The sequence below is a fragment of the Antedon bifida genome, chromosome 6 (genome assembly GCF_963402885.1).
Source record: "Antedon bifida chromosome 6, ecAntBifi1.1, whole genome shotgun sequence".
Classification (NCBI taxonomy): Eukaryota; Metazoa; Echinodermata; class Crinoidea; order Comatulida; family Antedonidae; genus Antedon; species Antedon bifida.
Genome location: NC_136231.1, coordinates 5,971,575 through 5,989,721, shown reverse-complemented (window position 1 = coordinate 5,989,721; position 18,147 = coordinate 5,971,575). Strand labels below are relative to the sequence as shown.

At 31.5% G+C, this 18,147-nt stretch overlaps 1 protein-coding gene across 4 annotated transcripts; it reads right to left on the bottom strand.

The window, feature by feature from the left end:
- Positions 1 to 252: 252 nt before the first annotated feature.
- LOC144844652 (glutamine--fructose-6-phosphate aminotransferase [isomerizing] 2-like) lies at positions 253 to 17,713 on the bottom strand. Of its 4 annotated transcripts, XM_078701658.1 has the most exons (20): positions 17,543 to 17,713; positions 16,191 to 16,298; positions 15,156 to 15,263; positions 13,442 to 13,567; positions 12,578 to 12,771; positions 12,077 to 12,224; positions 11,697 to 11,735; positions 9,801 to 9,839; positions 7,835 to 8,002; positions 6,953 to 7,045; positions 6,739 to 6,834; positions 6,273 to 6,370; positions 5,903 to 6,023; positions 5,275 to 5,432; positions 4,583 to 4,697; positions 4,211 to 4,338; positions 3,859 to 3,987; positions 3,225 to 3,263; positions 2,715 to 2,876; positions 253 to 2,096 (listed from the first exon to the last, which is right to left on the bottom strand). In XM_078701658.1, exons 1-20 carry the CDS (start codon positions 17,547 to 17,549, stop codon positions 2,052 to 2,054), a joined length of 2,121 nt encoding a protein of 706 aa, XP_078557784.1. In that variant the 5' UTR covers positions 17,550 to 17,713; the 3' UTR covers positions 253 to 2,051. The 4 variants fall into 4 exon arrangements, with proteins under 4 accessions (XP_078557784.1, XP_078557785.1, XP_078557786.1 ...); XM_078701659.1 differs by lacking the exon at positions 9,801 to 9,839; XM_078701660.1 differs by lacking the exon at positions 11,697 to 11,735.
- Between the last annotated feature and the right edge of the window lie 434 nt (positions 17,714 to 18,147).

Genomic DNA, 18,147 nt, shown 5'->3' with positions numbered 1-18,147 from the left:
ATCATACAGAATGTAGGATTTAGCCTTGCTATTTTTTTTTTAGCCCGTTCTTGAAAAAAATACTGGTAATCATAATTATAAAATATTATTGAACTGTACATAAAGAAATATGTACAGAAATTAATGGTCAAGGTCAAAGGTAAAATGATTCTTTATCAATACTTATCAATACAGTATACTTATCTTGCAATGACCGATTCATTTTGTGTAACACACATGTACATTATCGACAAGCAGACAGCAGAATATATATATAGTACAATGAGAGTAATTTTATTATCTTATCCACAAGTGCACAAATACATTATATACAGTCGGCAAATATTAAATTTAAACATTACTGAAGCAGTTTCATTTTATCACAATATCTATTTAAATGTTCATTATTATCAGTACAATTATACCTGGTATTCTAAAATGAATACAATTGGATATAATCAGGTACCCATAATTGACTGCTGGCATTATAAACCGCTAATATTAAGGGTGATAATTCTTAACAGGAATTAAACACTATGGCATAAATTAGTTCTTTACCTATTCTTCCATAAAAATTGTCCCATGCCAAATTATGTAGAAATATCTATAAAAAATAAATATTAATGAATTTCGTTGTCGAAGAAATCTTCTTTAAAGTCTTAAAACGATCAACTCTCCCAAAATAGACTTTTGTTGAGGTCCAAAAAGCCCCAAATTCAGAGTACCATCATTTCTGAAAAATCAGACATGTTAGGCCAGCCCAAAGGGCGTCCAGTATTGGGAGAGTTGATTGTAGATAAGGAAGACCAATCTCAGCCTCACCTACCTGACACTTTTCAGGAAAGAAATAGGCCTACATAATGCAGTTATTGCTAATACTGATACTTATTAGCCAGTAGCATTTAATCTATTATATATTTTTTTAATAATACACAAACAGTGTCTAATATAATATGAAATTTAAAGAAGTAAATAAATTTAATTAATATTATTTAAGAGTGTAAAAATAATAATATAATAATTTTAATAATAATATATTCTGATTAAGCATTAAAATATGCAAGTAAGTGTGTCTTAATTTGTACCAATGTGGTGCAAAAAAGAACTATTAACAATTTGATTCAAATTGATAATTGAATTGCTAAATAAATAAAGTACTTTTATATCAAAAAATGTGACCTAAAAAACTGCAAAAATTAGAAAATATTGTCCTGATAAAATTCCAAGCTTTATCCTCGATCCCAAAATAAAGATAACTCACATCAGAGCACAAATAAGGCATTGTCATTTAAAACATGACTAATATGAGGAGAATTTGAACTTTTTATCTAAAGCTCTGTCTACACTATCAAACAGTGTGATGTGCCCAAATATGGTAGTAATATGACATCATCATGTCCATATATGGGCACATCACATTTTTTTGTCAAATAAAGTTTGATATAGTGCAGACAAAACTTTATGTATACCGTTTAGTATCTTAAATATTTACTATTATTTATTTATTCCCATAAATTACACAAATGTTAAGCTCTGTCTACACTATCTAACTTTGTAAGTGTAGACAGAGCTTTATACAATAAGGCTATAGTAAACTTAAAAACCGGATACCCTTCACAATAAACGGTTTTTCAAGATAGATACCAATTTTCCAAGTTTGACTGTAAAAAGCTTAAATATTCCAATTTACTTTATTGATCAATTGAACAAAAAATGTACAAAATCTTTCAAGGTATTTTACATTCTTAGGATCAAGCAGAAACATTTATATTGTATCAATATCGTATTATTTAATAATAATATTAATTTCGTGCAGCATACACTTGTCAGTCAAAGTTCCAAAATAATTTCAACAAATATATTTAAAAGCAAAAGGTAAAATAAAAATCTTAATCTTGGTCAATATAGACAAAAATACCCAGAAATGGCATCTGTCAAACTATAAATAGAATTTCCTCACTGCGTTTTTAACTTATGACCTTATTTGGTATAAACTGGGAAGTACATCACATGTTTTATACTGCACATTCCATGCCATTATAATGATACTGTATCTCGTCATCTGCTTTAGATTATTCTACTGTAACAGATTTTGCCAAATTTCTTGGACAGTCAACCTAGGCAGAAAGAAAAAACAAATGTTAGTAAATCTTAATCAATTAATATCTAACAATTGTGGACAGATTTCAATATTTTATACTAATGCAAATGTGAAAAAAACTGGATTGTTCTCACAGTGCAGGCCCATAAATTACACATTTAGTGAGATATTCCATGCTAGCCTAGCAGACATTTTTGTTAACATCCAAGATGAAAGCTCCCTATTGTCAATTAAGACACTGCCTTTTTTAAACATCTGAGAGGAAAATTGCAAGGCATATAATATGTGTCATATGTGTACTAATATCAAGTGTAGAGTATTGTCATCAATTTTTCACTAAATCTTAAGCTTTGTTTACACTATCAAACTAGTTTGACAAAAAAGTGTGATATGCCCAAATATGGTAATGATATGACATCATCATTTTCATTATCACATTTTTTTTGCCACATTTGATAGTAGACAGAGCTTTAGAAAGGGGTACTTAGGGAGGAAGGTGCCCATGCTGCAAGAAATCTGGTTGTAGGATTGACCCACAACTGAAGCAGCAAAAAAGGTGGGATGCATGTCACCCTTCATTCTACAGAGCAAACACTGAAAAGTTTGTATGAATCAAAATAAATTGTAGGCTTACATCATATCCTCTAAGTACAGCTGTGTGGAATGCAAGAAGTTGAAGGGGAATAACACAAAGAATGCCCTGAAGACAGTCAACGGTGCCAGGTAATTCAATCACACGTGAGGCCTTGCTTTGTGATTCCGTATCACCCTTTTGGCAGATCAAAATCGGTGCACACTGCAAATCAAGAAACAAAGAAAAAAAATTATTTTTAATCTTATTTACAATTAAAAAGAGATATATTATTATAAAGAGACAAAAGGTATTATACAATTATTTTCAATAATATTTAAAGAGATAATATATATTTAAGACACATGGATTATATTATACTAAAATCACACAAAAGCAACACCTTACTATCTTGTGATCTAAAAACAGTACAGTAGTTATAATAATTTTAATAATATACCATATTTTTAATAAATGTGTGGCTATAATAAGGAAGTTCATTTGTGGTTTATATACAAAAAGAATTTTAAATAAACTAAGCCTCTTTATATAAATTAGAAAACCAATACTTACTCCTCTGGCAGTCACTTCATGGAGTGCATTTTGACATTTCTAAAGAATAAAAAAAAACATATTGAGATTGATCTTCTGGCTTCAATTTAATAGGGTGAAGGGTGTTGACAGAATTGTTGGAAATTTTCTTGAAGATAGCAAGCATACAGTACAATTTCTTTCCTCTTTTTATCCTAACACTCAACTCGCCAATTACAGGATGGATAAACTTTATTATGCTCATAAACCAAGTCTTATTCAAGGCTTAAAGAGTGAATAGCTTTTAGTTACAACCCTGGCACTAGGTCAGGATTGAACCCTGGCACTAGGTCGGAATTGAACCCCGGACCTTGGGATTGGAAGGCAAGCATGTTAACCACCAAGTTACAGCTCCATTTCTATGTACAGGCTAGTCAACTATCCCATTGGTCAATATCAGGATAGCTAATTATAAAGCACAACACTTTATTATGGATTCTAACATTTACTGTAATTGAAAATTAAAAAATAAAACAGCAGCACTATTTCTACAAAACAATATATATAGAAAGATATGTTTTTTTGTTTCATTTTGTTTATTTTGTTAATGCCCTCAATATGCTTTCTAGATGACGCCACCATTTTTATTTATTGATAACAATCAATATGTAGTTACCGTATACATAGAATCCTTCATAATAATCATGATAACAGGCATAGCCTTGTCTACAAGTGCTAATGGTCCATGTTTCAACTCTCCTGCTAGAATTCCTTCAGAATGTAGGTAGGTCAACTCTTTAATTTTCTAATAAAATACAAGTTAAGATTATGTGTTAGTAGCGATAACTTTTAAAGGAATATTCCAGTCAGAATGTAGTGTTTAGTGTTAAATTGTCTTGTGCTCTTTAGTCTTATGTAACAACATACACTAAGTACTTTTTTTATTGAGAAAAATTTAGACAACTAAAAACTTTATTATTGTTGTTTACTTTAATTTCAATATAAATTATAATACAGAAATGACTTACAAGTGCGCCCTCTAGGCATGTTGCATAATTGAAACCACGTCCCATAAGTAAAATACTTTTCTGCTCGTACAATTCTTCTGCTAATTTCTTAATGTCATCATCCATTTCGAGAACCTCCTTGATTAGGTCTGCAAAATTTAATTTTATCAAAATATATATATTTTTTACAATTTCATAATGCAATTTTAGTAGTAGAAAGAATTTCAGAAAATGTTTGTTTCGGGAAAATTGAACTATGGTATGGAACAAAAGTTTGATGTTTCACAGGCAGTTGACAAAAACTAACACAAGTTTAAAATAGTTTGTACAAAGTGCATTGGCTCTGTATACATAAGAAAATTTATGAAGGAAAACTCTTTCATCATTACTTACTGGGTAGATTTTCGAGGGCTTCAATGATCTCATTTCTGCGGCTTCTTGTTGAGATTCTATCTTGATTCATTACCAGACCAAACATGACAAGAGAGATGAACTGACTGGTGTAGGCCTACAATGACAAAGATGTAACCATAACATAATGCACTGTTCTCAAAAACTTTGTTTATGGGTCTTTCACACTTGTTCTGGCATGGTTCCGGCGAATCGAACATCAATGTTTCGTTTTCATGGCGCTCCACACCGCTATGCGCTAATCAATATGTGCGTAGCCGCTTGCAAATGAAACATTGACGTTCGATTGGATTTTCCGGCGTCGAACTGGAACCGTGCCTGAACAGGTGGGAAAGACCCTTGATGAAAGCCTTCCAAGCTGTTTGATGGATTTAAAAAGTGATAATATGCTATTTCTACTCTATAAATTTGTAACTATGTTTCTTCTGCCACGCAGAGAACACTCAGTAAAGTATAAATATTATGCTCTAACTAATAATATATTTTGCATAGCTATGTATCTATTCTATTCTTAACAAAAAACAGAGACAGACAAGTCACTTAGCACAGGGGTACAGTGAGAAATATAATTAAATCTTGAATTATCTTTTCTAATTCCATATGTTTTTCCTTCGCATTTTTTTCTTCAAGAATTTTAACACATAGATAAAATAAATAATATATTGCACACTTACTTTTGTACTGGCAACACCAATCTCAGGTCCAGCGTTAATGTGAACACCGCAAGTTGTCTCACGTGAGATAGAGCTACCGACTGTGTTTGTGATACCGACTGTGAGGGCGCCTCGCTTCTTGCAGTATCGTAATGCATTCAATGTATCTGCGGTCTCGCCTATAGATAAAAGAAACGGTTAGATTATACAATAGATATCAATATGAACTTGAAAGAACATTTGATTTGACATGGAAATTAAATACTAATATAATATAATATAAACTATTTTCATATTGTATTTTTAATAGTATGTTCCATCTTGTTTGTGTCCTTCAGCAAGATGCTTTACTTTCATTGTCTGGCCCTTTAGATGGGATGTTTAGCTGTTGTCTCTGTGTACAGTGTATGTTAAAAAATTGTCAAGTTCAGGTTATCTTTATTGTGTTTTCACAAACAGGTATAAAAACAAAATTGGTTGCTGGTTATAAAACAGAATATCATGGCAACAATCAGTGTGGAAATTTTTCTCTTAAAATATATTACACTTAAATTAAGCAAGCAAAAATTAAAAACTATAGGATTAAAACTGAGATTACTATAATCCCAGATTAAAACGAGCATTACTATAATCCCAGAATAAAACATACCTGATTGACTGATGAAGAAGCAGATATCATCTCTAAATATTGGTGTTCTTCTGTCAAGGAAGTCACTAGCAAGTTCTACAACAACAGGTAGCTCTGTCAGCTCCTCAAGTAACTGGCGAGTCTGTAGATAATAATATGCAAGGTTAGTATAGTTGGTATAAAGCTCTATAGGCATGTACTTGGAAAGATTTGATTAGTTTTTAAACCATAAACATAGTATCTACTGTAGATGTCCAACTCCAATGTAATCAAAACTCGAAAAATGATTCCCCAAGAGGTGAAATAGTTTATGGAAAAGAGCTACCTCAAATTTAAATTGTATGTTTTGTAACATTGTGCCTTATTAAACGATAAATTGTAATGCACTCACAGCAATCGCAGAATGGTAACTTGTTCCGCAAGCAATGAAAAGCAGACGTCGGCATCTGTGAATTTCAGAAAGGTGGTCCTGCAATCCACCAAGTATTACTGAAAAAAAATTAATTATGATTATTATTATCTTTATGAGAACTTCAAGAAAATACAAAATAAAAAGTACACATCTTTTTTCTTCTTATTTTGGGAGGATAGGATAGACAGATCCTTTTTCACTCGAGCTTCTGTGAATAATGTTCCGGCGAGATCTCAAAGTGCTGGAGAACTGAGCGGTGTAAATGGTTCCTCTGCTTTTCTTCCTCTTTGGTTATTTTAGGATATTTTATGGATCATTCTTGTATGTAAAGCGCTTAGGTGCTATATATAAGACTACTACTTATTAAAAAAAAAATTAATTTTTAAAACAATACAAAATACATTGGAGAATCCTGAAGCAGACAACTGGATTTAAAGTTCTTTACCTTCTTTGTCCTTAAAGTTGACCCGACCTCTCATGGTGTTGATGACACTCTCAGGCTGCTCAAAGATCTCTTTCTGCATAAAATACTGGTAATTACCTGAAATTAATAATAATATATTAATAATAATAAAAATAATTATTATTTATTATGCAAATTAAGTTTATTCATCATGGTGGTCTGAATACAGCAAGTCATGGTTACATTAAATCATTACCTTTCATAATTTGTTGAATCTCCATTTTGAGTGTTTGCACCTCTCTTGACATGGACTCTCCTTCCTCCTTTTTCATTCGATGGATAGAAAGACCTTAAAAAGAAACACAAATATACACACTTGTTGAAAAGAAGGATGTGTTTAAAACATCTACTATTGTGCTATTGTTTCAAAGGCAGTTAGTCACTATATGGTCACTATGGTTCATTGTTCTTCTTTCAATGGTTTTGTACATTTGCTGTTAATCTTCTTTCTAACAAGTTTATGTGACTTAGAGTCTAGAGATAAGTACATTATTTCATGGTGAGTGTACAGATTACATCCTTTGGTACAGTACACCCGATTCAGTTGACACTTTTCCATGAAACAATCAAAGGGCAATGCAGTAGAACCTTTTAAGGAGACACCTTTGATCCCCTGAAAATGGTGTCTCCTACTTGTATTATATTTTCCCATGTTTCTTCCAAAGACAGTGTCTCCTAAAAAGGGATGTCCTCAGAATAGGGGCGTCACAAAAGAGGGCTTCCACACTGTATATATTTGAACACTACATCCCAACCCCGATTAAAATAAAAATTTGCTGTGGAGGGGGGGGGGGGGGGGATAATATATGTTTTAATAGTACAGCCAATTCCTATTCAACATCATTATTAAGTGGATACTTGGGTTTTGAAGATGTCCTTTTAATAATAATAGTTCATTCTTATATAGCGCATATAAGAAAGCTCTCAATGCGCTGTACATAAATTAAAATAGGGTTTTTACTATAGTTGACTGATCTAAATGCCAGTCTTGAATTCATACCATAAGTACATTAAACATACATGTTCTTTTGAATTAAATTAAGCATACACATGAACACCGAGAAAGAAGACAACTTACATCCATCCATGACAGCAGCGACGTCATCATCTTCAAGATAGATGACACGATTGGTATGCTCAATGATGGCGCTAGCATCACTCGCAAAGAAGTACTCAGCTGCCTTGATGTCGCCACTAACCTCAAAGTCAGTTGTGCTGAAACTTCTTTTGAAGGCTGAGTCAGTACCTGAAGAACAAAATGAATAATTTGTTTCTGTTACTTGCGGCATATTTTCATTAATATTTGACATAATATTTTGACAGACACCCTTCCAGCTCCCTTAGTTGTCATCTAGGTATATTCATTGTAACATATGAACTAAGGATTTGTTAGAATACTGAAATAGGTTATACATAATGAAATGGGTTAAAAAGTGTTAAAATGCATGAGTTAGGAAGGAATAATGATCATAAAATTAAATCTACTATCAAATATTCTGATGGGAAATATTGTTGAAATGATGGTCAACTCAATCAAGGTTCCATTGCAAGTTTTGTAATTGTATTTATTAACGGTATAATTACAAAACTTGTCAAGCACAATTCTTAGTACTGAAAGAATATAGGAGTTATTGTACTAATAAAAAATGTATAAATTCTTAATACAAATTCTTTTTAATGAAGAATCTGCATGGGTTATCATCTTTAAAAAATAAAATAAACTAAATAGTTTCTATGAATTGAGTTTTGTACTTACAGTACAGTATATCAACATTCTCAAAGACACCCTAAAAATTAGAAACTATACAGTCCAAATTCTTTCCTACTCTTTCGAATGCATTAATATCCAAATCTGGTATATGCATTAGAACCCTTATTAAGACAGTAGGACACGCTACCCAACAAATGTCACTTCTGTTCCATCACCGACATGCCTACAACAACAAACAGCACCGTAATTTGGTATGGTCCCACAACCAATTGACTGGATAAATCTTTGAATTTTATTCCCTCTCTAAATCATGTTCAAAAGGTGTTAGTACAGTAGTAATAATACTAGTTGCCCTTGCACTCACTATTCTATATCAAGGCAATATTTAGCAAAACAGTTTCCAGAGCCAGTGTGCAATTCAATTTAGGATAATAAATAGCAAAAGAGCACATGCAATGAATGTTGAAAGTTTTCTTTTGAACAGACATGCGAAAAACGTGTCATCTTCAGACAAAAAAAAATTAAAACATTGAAAGTTTGGTTTTTCCTATAGAGCATTCACAACAAAAATAATTCATAAATGGAGAGGACGACTAAAAAAGTGTTTTAAGTGTTCAAGATGATCGATGTCATCTTCAGAAAAAAAAAATTAAAACATTAAAAGTTTGGTTATTCCTATAGAGCATTCTAAAGTAATTATTAAATGGAGAGGACGACTAAAAAAAATGTGTTAAGTGTTCAAGATGATCGATGTAGGAAAAGTTAAAGATAGCAAACAAAGAGACAGGATACCCCTGCAAAAAAACAAGTGCATCAAAGAGACAATTCGTAATCTGTAATGTCAATTTAGAAATATAAATCACTGAATGCTAACTACATTACTATTGCTTTATCAACACTTTAGAATAAATATTTAATATGAGATTAAACAAGATAATTGGTACAGAATATGGAGAAGTATAAATGAAATGTACAGCTTAATTCATAGTATTTTGAAAACTAAATGTATGCTGTGATATTCAGAACTAAATTTGCAATAAAATAATAATTAATAATAAAGGAGGGATAAACATTAATTAGAAAATAAAAGGAAAAAAATTAGACTGAAAACTTTCGAACAGCAATGCATTCAGATAATCACTTCATTCCATTAGCACTAGTACTGTTAACACCTCTGACAAGAATAGTAGAAATGGCAAAGACTATATGGGGAAGAAATTGACATAGCAGATGGATTATTTATCATTATATGACAGGCATTATAGACATGGTAGATGGAATATACCATTATGGCAGGCATGAACGGTAAGATACAACGGCAAACCTGAATTACTTTTATTGTTTTCTTCTACGCTGCTTCCTGTTTCCTTAGCTTGTTAGCAAAAATTTAAAGAAATAAAAATGATCGAGTCAATATGGGACAAATGGTTTAATTATTAAATTAGAAATATTAATGATGGTGATAATATTAACATTTAGGTTAAATTTGGTTAAGGTTAGAAATAACAATTAAAGTCTCAGTTAATTAGTATCTATTATAAATGACTAAACAGCACTGAAAATACACATTTTACTTAATTAATCAAATTTTATTTTTCTACAAAATAAAATTCTGTAAAAATTAGTGGATGAATAAGCAAGGATAAATTGGAATTTGCAAAATGTGTGTACAATATTACAGAAATTGAAACAAAATTTTGTGAAGTAAAAACTTACATTTATCTATATTAAAAATATATGCAGTGTTCTCCCAATTTAGAAATCAATTTCAGACAATTAAGCAAGGTACAGAATCTTAAGTAACAAACTGTAAAAATCTAAACCTTAATACTACAATTTCAAATATATTGTATAAATGCATCAATCCAATTGACAAAATATAGCATCAGATTGCTCTTGTGTAATGGTTTCAATGGCTAGGCCTAGCCCACTACTACTAAACAAGTGTTTCTTTATGTTTTCTAAATACCGGTTGGAAGCAATTGGTAACCGGCTTACGGAGAACACTGATATGGGTTAAAAATAATACTACCATTATTATTACACTGCAGTACAATAATATCAATTGTTGATTTTATGAGGAAGCAAGTGTGGCGTTCTTTTAAATGGTTTTTTGTAAGTCTTAAGTCTGATTGAAAATACATTAATCAAAAGATGTTATGCAAACACATACAGTTACATGAGAGCATTTTTAAAACCTTAAAAAACTGATCTAATTAATTTTGACTAAATACAACAATAAATGAATGAAATGAATGATAGCCGAGCTGTGATAAATGAGCAACACTGAATGAGTATTATGGCTACAGACACGTGCACGTAACACATTTAGTTAATTTAAAAGATATTTTAAATAAACTATTGTTCTCAGAAACAAATCAAAATTATACACATTACCAAAAACCAATCATGTTTGTTTCACAATTGAAATATAAAAATCAGTGGAGGATCCAGAATTTTGAAATAGGACCTAAAAATGGCAAATTTTAGGTGCCGACCTGAAATTAGTGTCCTATTTTTTTGGTTTAATGCTCCTATGAAAATTCTTAATTTAATTCATTTCAGGACCTAATAAAATAAACACATTTTGCCTAACCAAATTTTAGGTGCCGACCTGAAATTAGTGTCCTATTTTTTGCATTAACATTTTTTTTTAAATAAGGGGGGGGGGGGGGGAGGGGTTTAATGCTCCTATGAAAATTCTTAATTTAATTCATTTCAGGACCTTATAAAATAAACACATTTTGTCTCTTTAAGCGTTAGCAAAAATTGAATTTCATCTTCGCCAATATTGTATTCAAGACAATGAATATTTGTCTTATCTTATAGTTTATACTACAAACTAAGGTGGTTAAGTAATTTTAAAGTTTAAACAATTATAAAAGCAATAAAATAGATGGAAACAAAGACATAAGTGAAACCATTTAGTCTTTTAAAAAAGGCCAGGACACTACGTCACCGAACTAATCTGCAAATAGGGTTAACTAAAGTAAAAACAGCACAACCACCTCTAAGCTTGCCATTTACTATTTTTCAAAAGAGTGATTGCTCAGCAACTTGCTATTTCTACAAACTTTTGTACAACACATATTTAGCCTAAACATTGGCTACAGTACAGGCCCACAGCAACAGCATATTTAAAGAACATTTTGTGCCCCTTACACAGTAAGTAAGATGTTATGTTATTGTTAGTGCAGAGAAAGTGCAACATAAGTGTTTAGATTCTTACCTTCTCTATTATAGGCCACATCATCTTGAAATTCCCTCCCTAGCATATATAACAATCAATGCTTTTAAGTTACAATACAGGAAGCCTATATTATATACTCAGGCGTATGGGACATATGGCCACGCAACTGGTGTTGGTAACTTTTTCATTGAAGAGAGGAACTGATCATGCAGCTATTAAATTGACTATGTATGGATAGTGTTTTTGAAAGTGTGATTTAACGACGGGTAAGATATGTATTTGATGAACGTCTTAGACAGTTTCACAGCCTTCAAAACTGTATTAATCTATTATGTTCTGTAATATGATAGATAATATATATATGGCTGTGCATTTGCAATTAAATAGATAATGAGTGTAAATGTGATCATGTGACTCACCTCTGTTGTCACGGTACAGAATCGGTACAAAGTTACTGGACAGATTTCCTTTTGTCTTGACACCAATCAATAAAGGGCTCCCTCTTCGAGTGCCAACGCACTGGCTGGGATAATGAATACTTTTAAAACATAAAGCAAAAGCTCCCTCCTAATTGTATAAAAGAAAAACAAAAGTTTAAAATTTTATTGAGACAAGTTATTTGGGGTCTGATTTAGGAAAATCATCATAAAAAATACATACAAAAGTGATAACATACTGACATTACAAATAAATACATTTATAAAGATAGCCCAAAAAGTTTATTAGCTTATTTCCATTGTGATCCTTAAATGGGTCAGTATAAATGATTTCTTACTCTTACGCGCTGAATCTATTAAGGGGCATTGAACTGATCGTGTTGCAGCCACAAAGAAACCCTTTGATCTCTGGAGCTCAGCATCCTGTTGTTAGATTGCCTTGGTGCTATTAAGAATAGATTTTGATTATCATTTTCATCTTACCAGCTGAGCTATGACGACCTCAACAAGCTCTCTGAACGACATGTCCTCATTCTCACGGTGGTCGTAGACGTACTTGCACAGTTTTGCAATCACTTCCGTGTCTGTTTCTGACTCAAATACGTAATCTTTACTTTCAAGCACTTTCTTGATGTCCCTGTAGTTAGTTACAATTCCATTGTGAACAACAACAAATTCTGAAATAAATTTAATGATTTATCATTCGGAAATAAAAACTGTGCCGAGTATGAATCCATGCTCATCTATATTCCCATCCCTATTTTTGTTATCACTGCATCAGACATAATGCTAATGTTGAATTCCATATGTTTTTCAACATCTGAAGCTCTGTCTACACTATCAAACTAGTTTGACAAAAAAGTGTGATGTGTCCAAATATGGTAGTGATATGCCCAAATATGGTAGTGATATGACATCATCATGTCCATATATGGGCAAATTTTGTTGTCACATAAAGTCTGATAGTGTAGACAGAGCTTTAGTATAGTCCCACTAATTTTCACCAGATTTTGTATATATGCACCTTGGGACTATGCATAGATCTATAACACAAAAGATATTGTAAGAAAAACATATTTTTTATCCCAAACGTACTTGTAACATATTTGTCTATGTTCCTGTTTTAAAGTTTATCAAACTTAATATAGAATTTATATTATAGATTTTTTTAACAGAAGTGTAAACACACTGAGATTAAATAAGTATTATCTATCTAGCTTACTGTGATTTTTTAATTATTACATTTTTTAATATTCACTCACATTTTGATGTGAAATCTAAACTAACAGGAAATGAATGATTTAAAATTCACAAAAATAGAAAAAAACACATATAATCTATACTTACCATTATTTACATCAGATCGTTGGGGATGACTATTGATAGCACAGGGGGCGCCATGCGTGGCCCAACGGGTATGAGCAATACCGCAATGTATGTCATACTCTATATCTAACTTCATGTCTTTCTCACCTGCAAGGAAGAAAATATTTTACCATTATTTAATGTCTCGATAAGAAAAATTATTTATGTTTTCATGTCTAAACGTGGACGTCTTTATAAAAGCGTGGCAAAACTACAGAAAGTGCCATTCAAATGTTTTTTAACATCCAAATATTAAAATCATGGAAAATGCCTTCCCAATGCGTTTTTCGCTTTTAGTTAACAAAAAGGGACATAATATCGACAATATAAATATTAGAAATCCGCCATGATATCAGGAAACTGTGTACTGTATATGAGTGGGATGGCCTACGTGATTGTCCAGCATAGATGAATGATAGCACTGTAAAGCCTTGTCTACACTATCAAACTTTATGTGACAAAATGTGATGTGCCAATATATGAACATGATGATGTCATATCACTACCATATTTGGGCATATCACTACCATATTTGGGCACATCACACTTTTTTTGTCAAACTAGTTTGATAGTGTAGAAAGAGCTTTATGGAGGGGTGTTCTTATTACATTTTCTATGTCAATTTATTCAGGTAATATACAAAATTATATTTATTTTGTAGTTTTAGTTTACTCAGAAAAACAAATAAACTTATGATTGTTTAACCTTTGAATGGTAAGTTATCACAACAATATTTACTGTATGAATGAAAGGTAAGAAACCTTCATGTATTTAACATCTTTATCTATGCGTATACACAGTTACAGATACGACTCTACGTCATACTGTATAGCAAACACATACTAAATTAGTAGAATCCTAAGAAATAACGTTGAATTAATAATATGTAAAATTCCTAAAAAAAATCATGAAAAAGTTGTCTTAATCAAGATTTAATTTGGGACTAAAAAAAATGTTATGTCTAAAGATACGGTACCATATCCATACTTCTAAACACTAAAGGTATGGTAATTATTGAGGACGCTATGTAAGCATGTTAATCAAATAGGTTATGGAAGTGGAATTCTGTAAGCCAGCTGTGTGGCCTGGTGGACGTGCGATGAGGCTATGGCCTATGGTGATTCTCTGATTGCTGCATTTTATTTTTTAATTTAAGAGAGATTATTTAGAGGGTTAGGTTTTTAATATTTAGGACAAGTTTAATATTTAGGACGAGTTTTATATTTAGGAATGCAATTTTACCGTACCTTTACCAAACGGAAGTTAGGATACGGTACCGTATCTTTAGTCACAGCGAAAAAAAATACTGTCATGTATTTTTTCAAAGAGTATGTTTATAATTGGCTAAAATCATGGTGGATATAGTTGAATGCATGGGTGGATATTGGGTGGATACTTTCTGTGTTTATGTCAATCTTTATTACTAAAGAATTCCTCAAATGGTTCTACATGATTAAACAAACAATTGGGTTCCACCCAAAACAGTCTTACCTTGTAGTGTAATCTATAATTTGCAGTATTTTCCCAAGCATGGTTTATAGTGACAAAATGTCTGTTTTTTTATAATGGTAGTGCATTAAATGCAAAATTGCTTAAAACTGTTTTTGTTATATTATACTTTAAAAGCTCAATATAATTATTTGTTATTTTAATATATTATAATATGGTATTTCAGGAAAATTGTATCATAACTTACATGCTAGCTCTTCTTCAAGAGCTCTTACTTTGCCCTTCTTCTTCACAATCTTGGTTTCAGGCTTTTTGATAACATCAGGGCTTTCATTTCCACCATCAAACGCAATGCCTAGATAAAAATGAAAAGAAATGACAAAAAATTAAAAGACATAAGATATATTAAATACAGTAAAAACCTATTCAAAAGAGGCTTTCCAGTTTTGTATTAAATAAGAGGATTTCCTTTTAAAATTATATTTCATTAAAATTTGTTTAGGTCAATTAATCAAAGTATAAGCGAGTCCCTTTACATATTTGTATGTTACTATAGTGATATTGAGTTATTGCAAACACTTTAAAGTGTCTGTATTCCATTGTTGATATTCAAAGTAAAGTATTTATGTTAATCCTAAAAATCTTATTCAGTATCTATTTATTTTTAATTAAATTGTATCTAAACTGTAGACTTGTGATTTAAAAAAACAACTTTTTTAAAACCTCAAACGCAACTACTTTACGTAGGCACAACGCATCGAATCGTGATTGGACAAATGACTTGTAACGTGCTTACGTCCTAGTGGGAAGCAAGCGTAAGGGGTAGATTCATAATTTATGATTTTGAAAACAGTTACAGTGTACATGTACAGTACGCTAAATCGTTTTTTACACGTTTTATAATTGCAAGTTGGTTCGCTGGTGTAAACCCACCAGATCACTATTATTAGCATGAAATTCATATTACTCCACAATAGGTCATAATAACCACCATTGTATAAAATCACTATTTGCTAGCTATGCAATAAAGAACTGAAATTACATCATTACAAATATACACCAGATTTCACTCGGTGAATATCTCCTTTTATTAAACCATCCTAATCTACACACTGCTACCAGATGTTACACTGGATAATATTGATTTATTGACATTGTATAAAATTCTGACGATTTGAATGATAACAAAATGCACATTGCTTTCAAAATATAATTAACCTATAATTATGCAACTAATAATTAACACATTGTACTTAGTAGTAGCAGATGTGGCAGATCTTACCTGCGGAATCATAGCCTCTGTATTCCAGACGTTGAAGACCTTTTATCAGACAGTCCAAAATGAACTTTCTGTCTCTTGGAACAAGGTAGTTAATGTAAGCAAATATACCTGAATTAAAAATGATTGTCCAATAAGAATAAAAACTACTACAAATTATAGAATGATACAACATATTTTGTTTGAAGGTTTACATGGCGAAATAAAATGTTGATATAAATTTGGCGGTACACCACATGTATTAGTTAGCTCACTCCTGAGGACGATCAAAGCATATTGACCAAAACGTTGAGAAACTCAACAGTTCTTTTCAGAACTAATACATGTGGTGTACCGCAAAATTTATATCAAAATATTGTAACTACTTTCAAAGAAAAACAATAAAACGTAGTACTCTACCTCCTAAGCCCATGGTTGGTTTTTAATACAGCTAATGTATTGTAAGTCTGAATAATACTACTAGTATCTACAGTAGAACTAGTTTGACTGTGGTAGTACTGTAATTTAAAGTAACTTAAATATCAACCAGAATCCTGAATGAACAAGAAACTATGACACAAACTATTCACACCTACATGCGACGAATGACAGTTTAGGAGATTTGGGTCAAGTGTTATAAACTTGGAATAAAGTAACATCAAACCAAAAAACTTAAATACAAGGTTATTAAAAGTGCCACTTTATTGAGTGACCACGATCTAGGATCTACTTCAGACCTGACTAACTGATCTTTTAAATCACAGTTTACAATTGGTTTGACAAACTTGGTTCCTGTGGTAATTGCTAGAAAAGAGCTTTAAAGTTTACCACATAAGTGCTGCATTACATGACGTAAAAAGTCAAGATCATCTACAAAAATTATTATAAGATATTATATTAATTATTCACAATAAACATTAATAATATAATTTTAAATTAATAATAAATAACTAAAAAATACAAAAAAAGACAAGAAATCCAGCAGAATGCACATGAAGAGGAGAGAATTAAAAAACAAATTATTTTGAGAAAGTTCTGGTTTTGAAATCCGTTTCGTTACTAAAATACTAGGGCTAGGCCTACTGTATTTGTATATGATTCTATTAATATTAATAATATTAATACTGTACTATAATGCAATAAAAATTAATTAATGGGTTTTATTATTTATTTTTCATAATTCATTATTATAATACATTGTTCTTACAATCATTAAACTAAAAAAACCCATAAAAAACACGTCTAGCTGTAGGCCTAGCTAGGCCTAGATTATCGCTGAGTAGAAGCTTGTTGAAACTCATTCTTACTGCTGAGTCGTTTTCTTTTCTTAGCTGTACGCAATGGCCTAACTAAAATAAGAATATATCTATACTCACCACACATTTTCACGCAGATATAACAGTCTATAGTAATATTTTGATATTGTAGGTTGCACCCTTAGCTGCGTTTCGTTGAGTCTATGTGTGTTTCGTGTATTTTAAACAAAATTACGCAAGCCGAAAATGAATTTGTCCACGTCGATGATGTTTCATTGGTGATATTGTTTACTATGTTTGCGACAGATGTCCAGGCTGGATGACATAAGTCTTCTGATTGGTCCATTATAGTCTCTAGAAACTCCATTCACCAATCGACATCACTGACTTTAAACTTATTTAAAAGGTATGACGTATGGGGTATTGCGTGGGGAGTTCTGGTGAGATAAGAAGGCATGGGTGGGGCGGAGATAAGAAGGGAACTTAATTACTAAGAACAATTTGAAATATTTTTCAAAGAATCAATTTCATATTAAAAGTTAATAATAACCTATTAACCATAGAGATATTATAGTGAACTTCACTATTACGCTATCATCAAAACATATGCCTTGGAATGCACGATAGCGCCTACAAAAAAGAGGAGGCTTACATGATGGAGATACCTACAGACCTCTTGAAACATTAGGCATCATATCAGTTTATTATTAACTTTTGTATTTCTT